Source organism: Opisthocomus hoazin, chromosome 12 (genome assembly GCF_030867145.1).
Source record: "Opisthocomus hoazin isolate bOpiHoa1 chromosome 12, bOpiHoa1.hap1, whole genome shotgun sequence".
NCBI lineage: Eukaryota > Metazoa > Chordata > Aves > Opisthocomiformes > Opisthocomidae > Opisthocomus > Opisthocomus hoazin.
In genome coordinates, this window is record NC_134425.1 from 22,103,847 (window position 1) to 22,117,024 (window position 13,178).

The 13,178-nt window shown below is 37.3% G+C and overlaps 1 protein-coding gene across 2 annotated transcripts in view; it reads left to right on the plus strand.

Annotated features, from left to right (window-relative positions):
* The window catches only part of NETO2 (neuropilin and tolloid like 2), a 37,830-nt gene extending 24,940 nt beyond the window's left edge, over positions 1 to 12,890 (plus strand). For both annotated transcript variants that reach the window (XM_075434208.1, XM_075434207.1), the window contains exons 8-9: positions 3,941 to 4,054; positions 7,066 to 12,890. In XM_075434208.1, coding sequence (XP_075290323.1) covers positions 3,941 to 4,054; positions 7,066 to 7,646 — 695 coding nt within the window. In that variant the 3' untranslated portion in view covers positions 7,647 to 12,890. The remainder of the gene's footprint in view (positions 1 to 3,940; positions 4,055 to 7,065) is intronic.
* The last annotated feature ends 288 nt before the right edge of the window (positions 12,891 to 13,178 follow it).

A 13,178-nucleotide genomic window follows, 5' to 3' on the forward strand; every position in this document is an offset into this window, starting at 1 on the left:
GTAGATATATAGCCTGTTACATACATAGCATTTTTAAGCTATTCTGTTTAAACTATGATGCTATTTATCCTTGCCCAATCTTTCTTTCCAAATTCAGAAGGAAAAACTAAAGTCTTTTCTCCCCATATGCGCTAATAAGGCCAAGAGCCTTTTCTTTTGTAGTCTGCATCATGAATATTTCCATTTAAACTACTAGCCTTTCTCCCATTATCTGCGTATAATGGTTAGAAAGGTTGAGTACATCTTCCGGTTTCTATGAATTGCTTAAAGTTGTCTGGGATACCTGTTTTCATATCTAGATTGATACTCCTGCATAAGTTTTAGTCTATCATCATTTAGTCCTTCAGGGAGAAGGTGTGAATCCCTTTGGAATTTGATTGCAGCATAATTTCAGGCAATGCTTATATCATGATGTATCATAGAATCATAGGTTGGAAAAGACCTCCAAGATCAAGTCCAACCGTCAACCCAACACTACCCTGCCTACTAAGCCATATCCCGAAATGCCACATCTACACGTTTTTTTAACATCTCCAGGGATGGGGACTCAGCCACCTCCCTGGGCAGCCTGTTCCAGTGCCTGACCACTCTTTCAGTAAAGAATTTTTTCCTACTTTCCAGTCTAAACCTCCCCTGACACAACTTGAGGCCATTTCCTCTCATCCTATCGCTAGTTACCTGGGAGAAGAGAACAACACCTGCCTCACTACAGCCTCCTTCCAGGTAGTTGTAGAGAGCAATAAGGGCCCCCCTCAGCCTCCTCTTCTCTAGACTGAACAGCCCCAGTTCCCTCAGCCGCTCCTTATAAGATTTGTTCTCTAGACCCCTCACCAGCCCCCATTGCCCTTCTCTGGACACACTCCAGCCCCTCAATGTCTTTCTTGTAGTAAGCGGCTCAAAACTGAACATGGTACTCCAGGTGCAGCCTCACCAGTGCTGAGTACAGTGGCACAATCCCCTCCCTACTGCTGCTGGCCACACTATTCCTGATACAAGCCAGGATGCTGCTGTATCATGATTTCATATGATGCTTACAGAATAATGCTTACATTGTGCCTTAAACCATTAATAATGTGAACTGCCTTAGCATCCACTCTTGCTACATTATAGGTGGTAGTTTGGCACATTGACAACACACCAACCAGGTTCCTTTATATTTTTTTTCCTAAACGGTAGCAGTTGTTGAAACAGTTAAAGACATAGTTAAGTCTGAGTGTAGGAAAATGATTTAATTCCTCCATTTACCAGGTAATTGCATGGTTGAACTTATGTCTCACTGAATCATGCCCCACTGAAAAATGGTTTGGCCCTTGAAACAAAGTGGGCATAAAACATTCTTGAAAAAAGGTTATTGATGTAGAAACTTAACTAGGAAGTCTCTCTGGTTTGAAAGCATCAAGGAGTGCAAGTTTTCCAGGACCATATACTGTCAGTTGCTGAACATTTCCAAGGATGGAGACTCCACAACCACTCAGGGCAACCCAAACCAGTCATGTCAGATGCTGCTAGTCCTTATCGTCATGCCATTTCCCTGGATCCCCCCATACATCTCTTGTACTGGTGACCCCAACACTGAGCATAGCACTCCAGATGTGGTCTCACCAGTGCTGAGCAGAGGGGAAGAATCACCTCCCCTGACCTAGTGGCAGTGCTCTTCCTAATGCAGCTCAGGATGCTGATGGCTTTTTTTTGCTACAGGGGTGCGTTGCTGCCTCATGTTCCACTTTTTCTCCTTGAGGACTTCCAAGCGTTTGTCTACAGAGCTGCTTTCCAGGTGGCTGGTCCTCAGCCTGTACACATAAGTGGAGTTATTCCTCCACAGCTGCAGGACTTTGTTTCCCTTTGTTGAACTTTGTAAGGTACTTGTCAACCCATTTCTCCAGCCTGTCTCAAATGGCAGCACAACTCTCCGGTCTATCAGCCACTCCTCCCAGTTTTGTATCTTCTGCAACTTGCTGAGGGTGCACTCTGTCCCAACATCCAGGTCATTAATGAAGAGGTTAAACAGTGTTGGCCTCACTATTGACCCCTGGGGTACAGCACTAGTGATGGCCTCCATCTGGACTTTGTGCCTCTAATGACAGCGCTTTAAGCTAGTAATTTCATCCTAGAAGGCAATCAGGTTAGTCAAGCATGATTTCCTCATCATAAATCCATGCTGACTACTCCCAGTGACCTTCTTGTCCCTGATGTGTTTGGAAACGGCTTCCAGGATTATTTGCTCTATCACCTTCCCAGGCATCAAAGGAAGCTCCCCTCTGTCCCATTCAGCAGTAGGCCCATATTTTCCTTGGCCTTCCTTTTGTTACCGATACACTTGAAGCCCTTCTTGTTGCATTTTGTGTCCCTCATCATATTCAGCTCCAGGTGGGCTTTGGTTTTCCCAGCCCCATCCCTGCACACTCACTGTGTCTGTATTCCTCCCAGGGCACCTGACCCTTCTTGCACCTAACGTCATCTAATTCGTAACTGATACAATGGGTGTGATCTGTACCTTCCTAAGCATTGCTCCTATTTTAAAACAGTGTTCTTTAGACTAAATCTACTTTCCCAACAATTAAATTCTCATCTCAGTTGAGTGAGGAAGATAGATGTGATCGTTACTGTGACATATTTAAACACAGAAATTACAGCGATAAACTCTTCCAAAATACTTTCTAAACACATTCTGTATTACATTAAAGTACTACAGCACTTGCACTACAACTGAAGCACAAGCTTCCTGCATGGAACTTCTTGCCAGGTTGCCAGGGGTTAAGCATAACAGGAAGCTAATGCAAAATCTTAAAACCAACAAGCATAGCTTACCAAAATTCAATGGAGTAAGAAATGGGAAGACAATGCATACTAGATTTAGGGAATGCAAATTCAGAATTAAAGGTTTGAATTTTCTTTTCTCTTAGGCCTAACTCCTCTTTTTGTCACTGAGACTCTGAAGCCTAACAGTAGGACTAAGTGGGAAACGCTGTATTTAGGACTAGTCACCCTCCTCTGCTGTACCCTTTGGGTTTTGCATTATGTTTCAGAGAATCCAGACTGCTCAAGAATAAATTCTTGCTATAAAACCAAGTAGTAGTCTATCATACATCTTTGCTATTTAATATATAACTGACTCCACTAATCTTGAAAATACCACATTACTGAGATAAAGGGAAAATAAATTTCTTGTCCAGTGCCCTGAATTCGTAAATAATTCCATATGTATATTATACAACAACCAGAAAAAATTACTACTATTTTTAATATATTTTTCTAATGTCAAGAAGCTAACAAACATTCACAGAAACATAAAATCTTTAGGGCAACTTTTAGATAATTTATTTATTTTCAAACTATATATAGGCAGATAGATAAACAGCTAAACTGTACTCTCTCTTAATCCCTGCATTAGCTCTAATAGGAGGATCTAAGAGCTTTGATTCACAAGCAGGAATGCCTTAGATGCCTCCAGTTACTGAAGTCTCTTGCAATTACTGAAACAGTCCTCCACAAGCTGAAATCTGATTTGCCTTAAGATATTAATGGGCTCTAAAATGCAGATGTTCAGGAACTGCTTCACAACCAGCTATTCCATCTACATAGCAGATGCACAGCAGATTGAATAAGTATACAATTGATGGTGAGCATGTGATTTTTAAGTTTTCAAAGACAAGTATTAAAGCCTTCTTCCATTATCTGTGTTGTGTGACTGTCTATGTGCTACCCATTTTGAGCAAGACAGGTGTTTTTTTTGGTAGCATTGATAATACACCTGAAAGCAACCACACAAAGAGACAGTAAATCATCTGATAATTAGTGATGTGCAGGAAAAGTGATTGTGTTTCAAACAGACATAAAGAATGAGTATGCATGTTAAAAAAATAACAGGAATTTACTAGTTGTATTGGAATGCGTGAATTACTGAAAATTCCTAATGTTTTCTTTCTCTTCTCTCCTGCAGCTCCCTGCTCAGGCAACACTTACTTCTGCCATAGCAACATGTGCATCAATAATTCTTTAGTCTGCAATGGCATTCAAAACTGTGCATACCCTTGGGATGAAAATCACTGCAGAGGTGAATATGGAGCAAAGTGTAGCCTTTATGAACTAGGCTGGTCAGTTTGCCTTTCAAGGCAGTCATGAAATGTCTTTTGCCTGGAAATATGCTGAAGACAGCTATTCTGCTAATCTCAGGAAGGTGTTACAAATTTTTTATTTAAACTCAGAAGACATGTAAGCATCCTGAATATTGATCTTACTGCTTTATAATTAAGTTTCTTGCTCTTCAGCATATACTCTCTGTTTTAAAAGGATGTCGGCTTAAAAGGAAGCAGAAATTAGTATTTGCCAGGTTGCACCCTATTCATTTCTAAACTTTAAATGAAGCAAGGATTGTAGGAACAGGTTAATACCTTTTTACTAGACAGAAAAAAATAGAGCTGAACAAAGACAAGCCTTCAAACACAAAAAGGCCTTTCTCAGGGCTGAAATAGAAGCAACAATCTTCAAATACAATTCTAAAACATTTGTTTTAAGTTGTTAATCACAGACTATCTCAGAGGAAATGCAGCTGCTGCATATGGTGTGAGAATGGGTGGGAGGAAGGAGGAATTGTTAGGAAGCAAGAAGTAATTGCTTATGGAAAACAGGCACATGTAAATCACTACTTCTTGAACATGGGGTAGAGGCTTCTAGAACATGGAGTAGAGGAGTATGGTTTAAACCATCACAACTACAGTAGAGGCTTGTTTCAGTATCAGGTTTTGTAGGAAAAATTCTCATGATTTGAGGAATTTGTTACTCTGCTAACTGTGCTTCACCAATAACTAAATTTTCAGAGTTGGAACAAAACCAGTTTAAGGTTAACAATTTTTCTGGCTAAAATAAAACAATAAAACCACAAACTTGAGCTTGGGTTTTTTTAGACAAAGAGAATGGCATAAATAGGCCAGAACACAAAACTACTGAAAGATTTAAATACATACTCCATTTCAAAGAGAATTGACCCTGCAGGAAGGGTCAAAACCTTATCTACAGAAAATCTTGAAATAAAATGGCTTTTCAACACACAAATCCAGCTTAAACTTGTTTTAGTAAATAAACATAAAAAACCCTACTTTGAAATTGCTTTTTTGGGTAAACAAAAAAATTCACACCACTAATAAATACTCTGATGCAAGGTATATTATGAAAGCTTTCCAGTTAACAAAACTGATCCATAACTCCCAAGTTTTCAATAGAGAAATAAGTTTCCTCTAAGCAATCCTTAGCTTTGATAATACTCAGTGTTCCCCCTCTTAAGTGCAATTTCTCGATCTCTTTCCCATCTCTACCAACTGCTTTCTAGAGTCTTGCTTAGAATCCACAGTTCACTCACGTAGTGCAGTATTTTAAAAAATGCATTCCTTAAAAAATGTATCGCAATGTGAAGAAAGCGTCTTTCCCAATACTTGTAAATTGCTGTATCTGGTGCTGAATAACCTACCATGTTTTATGTGGAATACAATCCAAATTCTGCTTTAATACTTGCACAGCAGATAATTAAGAGACAGCTGAAGACTGGATCCATATTCCCAGCTAAAGTAGACTGAAGGAAGACTGATGCAATCAAATGAGCTATACCTAGCCTTCAAAAAAAAGCTTCTCACCAGTTGTGCTCAATTCCTGCAGGCATCCAAATTTCTCTTTTAGCTCACATCGAGCTACCTAAATCTGAGCATATTGTGACCTACCCTATGCCTAAGCCCAGTGACAGAAAAAATGATAGAAAAGTCAGATGTGTGCAATTTCTTTTAATAGACTGAAGAAGACATCACCTTTTGCATAACAACTTTTTGATTGGAATATCTTCTGATAATAAAGAAACCTAGATGCAGATGAGACAACTGCCATAGCACTGAAATTCGTACCTCCTACAAAGTATAGTAACACTAAGGTCTAATCTAGGCAGGACAAGGGGAGATATATTTATACCTTTAATGTGAAGGAAGGTAACTCAGAGTAAACAGTCTAAGAAGTACAACTGTATTTCAGATACAACTTCTTGATAGCCAGTTGCTCGGGACTCTCTCTAGTATACAGATTGTTTCAAATAGCATATGATGGTATATAACTCTCTCCATGCACTGTGTGGGGAGTACTTAGATGCATAACACACATATCCAGGTGCCAGGAGCCAGAAATCTGAAAATAATATGCAATATTTAGGCTACTACATTTTCTTCTGCATAGTCTTAAATGCTTTTCTCCCCCATTAAGATGTTGCAGGGTCTCAGTGTAGAATTCTTTTTAGTCCCCTAGGACACGTACATTTACAGAACAGAAATCCAACTGGAAAATTTTAATCTTCAAATAAGAATTTTAAGTATGGAAAATCATCTTGTTCTGATGCTGCCATCTTGTGCGTTTTCATATGAAGTACTAGCCAAAAGTGCCATATAATTTGGGTTGGTTGGTTCCCCCTTGCCTCCCTCCCCTTTCTTTTTTCCAACTGACTTGATTAGTGGATGGTTAAAACTGGAATACAAGTAACAGACTTACACAATAGACGCAGTCATTAAGTTTTCAAAAGGTGTGGAAACAAACAGTACAGTCAACCTGACATCACTATGATAATATTTCACTTTTAAAGAACCAATGCATAATTTTAAATCTAAGTTTGCTTTAGCTGACATCAATGGGAACGTTACCAGCAGGACGAAACTATGGTAAGAGAAGCATCTCATCTGTAGCTGTCTAAACTCCTGTTTAACTTGTGGCTTTTGGAGTATGAACTGATCAGTATAGGTTCAGGATTGAAGCCACATCGCAGCTGAGTCGGCATGCACTGGCCACAGTGTTCCACCTGGCACTGAATTATCAGATGGTAGCCACTGATGCAGACTGGGAATGAGACTTGATGAACAAACGCACAGATCCAGTATATAAATCCCGCTGACATGCAGGGCTAGTCTCCAGTGCCATTAAGTCATTTAATTAATACAGCACTTATATGGCAATCACAATGCAGATTACTTTGTTTTAATACATGATCAGAGTGTGGAAAATAATAAAAGCCTTATCATAATCCTAATTTTTACTTTACAGAAAAGAAAAAAAATGGATTGTTTGAACAAATCACCAAGACTCATGGAACAATCATTGGCATCACATCAGGGATAGTTTTAGTTCTTCTCATCATTTCAATTCTAGTGCAAGTAAAGCAACCTCGCAAAAAGGTTATGGCTTGCAAGACTGCTTTCAATAAAACTGGTTTCCAGGAAGTATTTGATCCTCCACATTATGAACTGTTTTCACTAAGGGACAAAGAAATTTCTGCAGATTTGGCGGATTTATCAGAAGAACTTGAAAACTATCAGAAAATGAGACGCCCTTCAGCAGCTTCCAGGTGCATTCATGACCACCACTGTGGCTCCCAGGCCTCTAATATAAAACAAAGCAGGACAAACCTCAGCTCCGTGGAACTTCCCTTTCGCAATGATTTTGCGCAGCCTCAGCCAATGAAAACATTTAATAGCACATTCAAGAAAAGTAGTTACACTTTCAAACAAACGCATGACTGCCCTGAGCAAGTCATAGAAGACAGGGTGATGGAGGAGATTCCATGTGAAATCTATGTTAGAGGAAGAGAAGATACAGCACAAGGTTCACTATCTATTGACTTCTAATTTGCTATTGAAGGTGGTATCAGTGTACATACAAGATGCTTGTGTATAATGACAGTGTATATATTACAAGTGTACTATATGCAGTGTGTGAGATGCACACATTTTTAGCTTATTATACTTCATTTAAAAAAAAACAAAGTCTTCATAACTAATTCTTGCTGAAAAATGATGGACTTCCTCCCATCTTCCGAAGCTACCTATCTAGTGGAGGAGTAAGACACTATTCATGGAAATTATAAGCTAAGGATATTGGAAGAAAAAAAAGCAACAACTACTAATCATTGATGACTGAAAACAACGACTACTCATATCATTTTCTCTTCTTTAGATGTCTGGTTTTCAAGACAATTTTAATACCTCAGTTACATAAATAAAAGTAGTTAAGTGCACCACGTGTATGTCAACATAGGTGTCTTATTGTATTTAACAAATTGGAAGTAGAGTTAGTGTTAAGTGCCAGTTAAGACTCAAGAATTACGTTACAGCCATCTGTTTCATCTTGCCTACAATTTATATTGCCTTTAATTATCGGTTCCTCACTCTATGCTTTCTGAGAAATAAGTGTAAAGGGTTACTGCCTTTTAAAGATACTGAGTTATATTAATTTTAGTACATTTGGAAATATGTAATCTTTGCAGCTTTTGGTTAAAACACAGTTAAGTACTTAGGTTATTCTAGATGCAGACTTACAACAGTTTTCTTTCAAGAAGGTTTAGGGTTTTAAGCTATTTTGCCATATATATTATAGATCCATATGGCTCACTGATTTCACAGCTCTGTAGTTCAAAAATAATTTTGTTCCTCCATTTTCCAAGTATTTACATAAATAGACTGTACTGTACATTTGTCTCCTAAGATAGCCTTTTACTCCTTATCGCAGCCAATCTTCCCTACTGAAATCAGTGATGATACTTTTAGCTCATGTCCTAGTTGCCTGAAGAGAACTGCTCTAAGGTCTGTGTGATTGCCAGATATATGAAGATAAAGAGAAATCACAAAGCAATTCTTACTAACCCTTATAGAAGCTTTCTTGTGCCCCTTGTTTCCACTTGCAAAACTGCACATTTCATACCTTTTTTAAAATGGTAGTTTGGACCCAATTTTAAAATTTTTACAATATAGAAAAATTTTTAAAATATAATAATTCTCACTGTGGTTTTTAAACTTTTTATATAGTTTGATACTGTACAGACTATTTATTAAATCAAAATCTAGCACCTGTACAGCAGGCTTGTTCAGTGTCCCGATGAGCAGGTCTGAATAACGTGCAGTGGTTGCTGCATACATTGCAATTTGCCAAGAATACTTAATATGACTTCCACATTAGCCTACATTTTATTCCCTGGTTTGTTTGGGTTTATTTTGGTATTTTGTTTATAGCAAACCTTTCACAAAAGGTGACCTGCCAGTTCGCACTGGGCATATTTACAAGTGTATGTAAAACCATAATGTTTGTTGTGCCGACTGTAGTACAAAAAAAAAAAAAAAAAAAAGACCCTAGCAACTGAAAAATCTTTTCTTTAAAATAAAAGATGAACAACAGCTGTATTCACGGATTCTCATTAGAATGACAAAAAAAAATTTTACAAATGCTTAGAATGTTAGAAGTTTAAGAGGGGGAGGAAGGGAAAGAAAAAAAAAAAAGGGAATTTAGTATCTTCAGTACTTCCCAAATTCAAAATTATCCCTGTCAGATGTCTAGAAAGAACTTAATCAGAAGCTTGTAGATCAGACTCCTGAGGCCGCATCCTGATATCAGTTTTTATACTGGTCCAAGAACGTATTTCAATTTGAAAGAATGAAAATGGGCACTATTTTTAGATGCATTTCATGCAGAAGAGAAGTGTTAAAAAAATTTAGTTAACTTTTACATTTAATATTTAATTAAAACATTTATTGACAGATTTCATTTACTTCTCATTGATTTCAGTAATAAATATCTCACCATGACCTATATGATACAGAATGTTATTTGTGACGTTCTGTTAGTTCCAGATTCTTTCAACAAGTAATACATAGTTTTACACAGGTCATTTTTGTCTGTGTAACTCTTATAAGGGCTAGGTTAGCATGATGAAGTTTTAAGGTATATTTGTCCGTGCGTTAAAAATAACGTGATCCCTATTCTTTCCCAAGTTATATTGTCTTTGAACAGTAAACCTGTAATAATAAAACAAATAGCAAGCCTGCAATGCCCAAGTCTGTGGAGAAAAGGGGGAAAACTCTATTGAAGAGGTACCCAAATGGCCTGAAAAATATTTCAGTCTCATTTGTAACTTTTTGATTATGTGCTCAGAATGCAGCTGCTTTTTGGCTACCCCAGAGCATATAGGTGAGCTCCCATAACCAGTCATGTCTTCTGTACGTAAATTTTTCCAGTATCCCCAAGCTGAGCTCTACGAGCTTTGCCAGCCGCCACCCCCACCCCCCCCACCCCGGCTTTCTAATCTGTTTTTTGTCTTTAGCATAAAGGCAAGATACTCCTACCTAGTTGACACCTGCTCCCAATCCCAATACAAAGCAAAAACTCCCCTGGGGGGAGCTTTTCATTATTTCTGTAAGAGCAGACCCAACCCCTACTGTGACAATAGCTGTACACTTGCACAGATGTGAGAGAGAAACCCAAAGGAATAATGATGTCTATAGGCTTCAATAAATAGTAAGGGCAGGAAAATGAAATATCAGTGCTTGTTTTATTAGAAGGAAGGCAAAATTAACATTGAACCTAAAAATTTGGAAGGAAAACTTGTGCATGGTGTGTTTAAAAAATATGTCTATACATTTCATTGAAATGTTGGGTTCAGTTACATAGCTGTGCTTTAAGAAATGAGTGGTAACTATTAGAGCCATAATTCCACCTCCAGTATAATCAAATTCCCTTCACTGCAGAGAAAAACCTAACTGGGTGGACTGCTTGATATTATTCAGAGTGCAGAAAGCTGACATTTTCAGCAAAAGAATCTAATAGTGGTTTTGCAGTCTCAATCAAGTTGGAGCTGATATTGTGGTCTTTAAACTTTTTTTTGGCATTAGCAAAAAAACATTACCTTTCATGCTCTTGCAATATCTAAATACTGTAAGCACATTTCCATTGTCTCCATCTCAAATCTGTACATTTCTAGAAGCATCCTGATTTTGCACTCAATTGTACCCTTATCTCTGATACCCTCTGTAACACTGAATGCACATAAGCAAAGGTACGTTCCCTAGAAACATGTTGACCAAGAACAGGCCAACAACATTAACTACTTTTTGGTATTTACAATTAATTTTTACCTTTTATCATAGTAGTGTAGGCATCAAACTATCTAACATGAAGGATTTTTGTGGGTAACAGTTGCTGAAGTAAACCTATGGCCAATACAAAAATAAAAGTGACTGAGAACCATGATTCTTGAGAGTTCTGCAAGGAAACGTCTGCATTTATAGATATGATGACGGTGGTACAGGAAACTCAGACTTAACACTGTTACCGACTCTGAAATGTTTCAGTGATCACAGAAATACTAATTTGTAGTTAAAAATGCATGAGATTCTGTTGTCTGCTATAGACAACATGACAACATAACCCTCACAGTGCATACAAATTATAATGGCATATTATAAGTATTACTGCCTATTTTTACTAAATCAATACAAAGAAAGGTTAACAAAAGAGCTGTCCTTGACTTATAAGAGAAGGTGCTTGTCATGTAGGCACAGAATTCTTAAGTCATTAAAATACACTTTGTTTTAGTTTTTACTTGGTACAGACAATTCCGTGAATTAGCACCAAATCTCCTGCTGAATGAGGAGAAAAGGCTTGCCTTATTTTCAAATAAATTTAGTCCTTAAGAAGATTCTTACATCAATGATGACAGCAACATTTAAGTTTCCAAACTATTAAAGTATAATCCTTTATATAAAAGCCTACCAACAGCAAAAGTAATAAAAAAAGATCTTAGCACCCACAGAGGTCCCTTCCAACCCCTACCATTCTGTGATTCTGTGATACCCGAGAAGCCAAGAATAAACTGCTGCTGAAATGGAACAACTTAATTCATATGGATATACTGAAACATATCTACAGTTTGATCTTCCTGCATGGTCAGTCTCTACATATCTGTTCACAGTAAAACTCAGTCAAATCCATTTACATCTCCTCATTTCAAAGTTTACGTATGAGCCCTATGATTCCTCAGGTCTGTAGACTGTTTACCAAAATAGGATTCCTAATCTATGTCAACCTGAAAGATAAGCTGAGTTTACATTATTTGAGATGACAGTGTTACAACTGAATATTAATTATAATGGGAGAAAGGATTTTAAAATCAAAAACCTTTCTTTGATTCATGCTTTGAAAATTAGTATTTATAGCACCTGTCTCAATCTAACAATATAAAAGCTACTATCTTTAAGGCTTCTGTTCCTGTGGTTTCCAATAACCATCTCTGTATAGGGTAAATCCCCCCTAGAAATACACAAATAAATCACATGTCAGTATGCTCTAATACGTGGTTCTGTGTCACCATGGAACTGCAAGTATATTTTCACACTCAAGTTCCTTTGCTACCCTCCATTTTACAGAATCAGCTTAACAAAAATCTGTTTTCCATCTGTTTCATAGATCAACAAGTCATTTGCCAATTGTCAACTTGTTCCCTCTTATCTAGCTATTGAAGATAATCTACCATATACCAGATAAACCAGCTTAGTTTTTATAAGCGTGTTCTTACAGAGCCAGGCTCAGGGACAAACAAAGTAAGAACTTTATGTCTTTCTATTTCTTTCCATTACCATCACATAATTTACAGTAATAGCTTTTACACTGGAGAAACCCATAAAATTTATGTCAAATCTCGTTCAACAAAAAATAAAGTATTACAATAAACCAAATAATAGGTACCCAAGACCTACACACCTAAAAATTAAAAATAATTTGCTGTTTTGGAATCTGAATCATGCTTCCTGAAGGGTAAGAGCTGTCAATGCTGCCAGCGTACTTAAAGGATGCACATCACACCATCTTCTCTGAACTACTTCTCCCAAACACAGATTTCCTAAACATCTTTAAAGTTTTAAATCTTATTTTGTTATTTGATTTATATATAGAAATACAAGCATATTGTTTACATCTTATAATTAGCCTCAAAGTACATTATCACCTACATAAAAGTTGCTTCTGTCTTCCTTCCAGATGTATTTAGGAGCAAGAATTATATTGTAGAAGTATTTATCATTAAACCACAGCATTTCAGAGTTCAAGTGTCATGCTAATTTGTGAGTTTATACTGCAGCTTATTTTTCACCTGGAAAGTAAGAGACTACAAGGAAAACACAAAGCTCAGAGGATTATCTCCTTAACCTCAAATGAATATGGCTAAACTGGAACACAGTACATCAGTTTTAATACTCAAGGTTTAGTATTTTATGGGGAAGTAATATCAGAATTAAAAGGATGTGTGTTTTTTATGTGAGAAGTTTAGTTTGCCCCTGGTTATCACACTCAGTTTGCTCACAACACTTGTCTAAAAACTACTGCATTCACCTGTA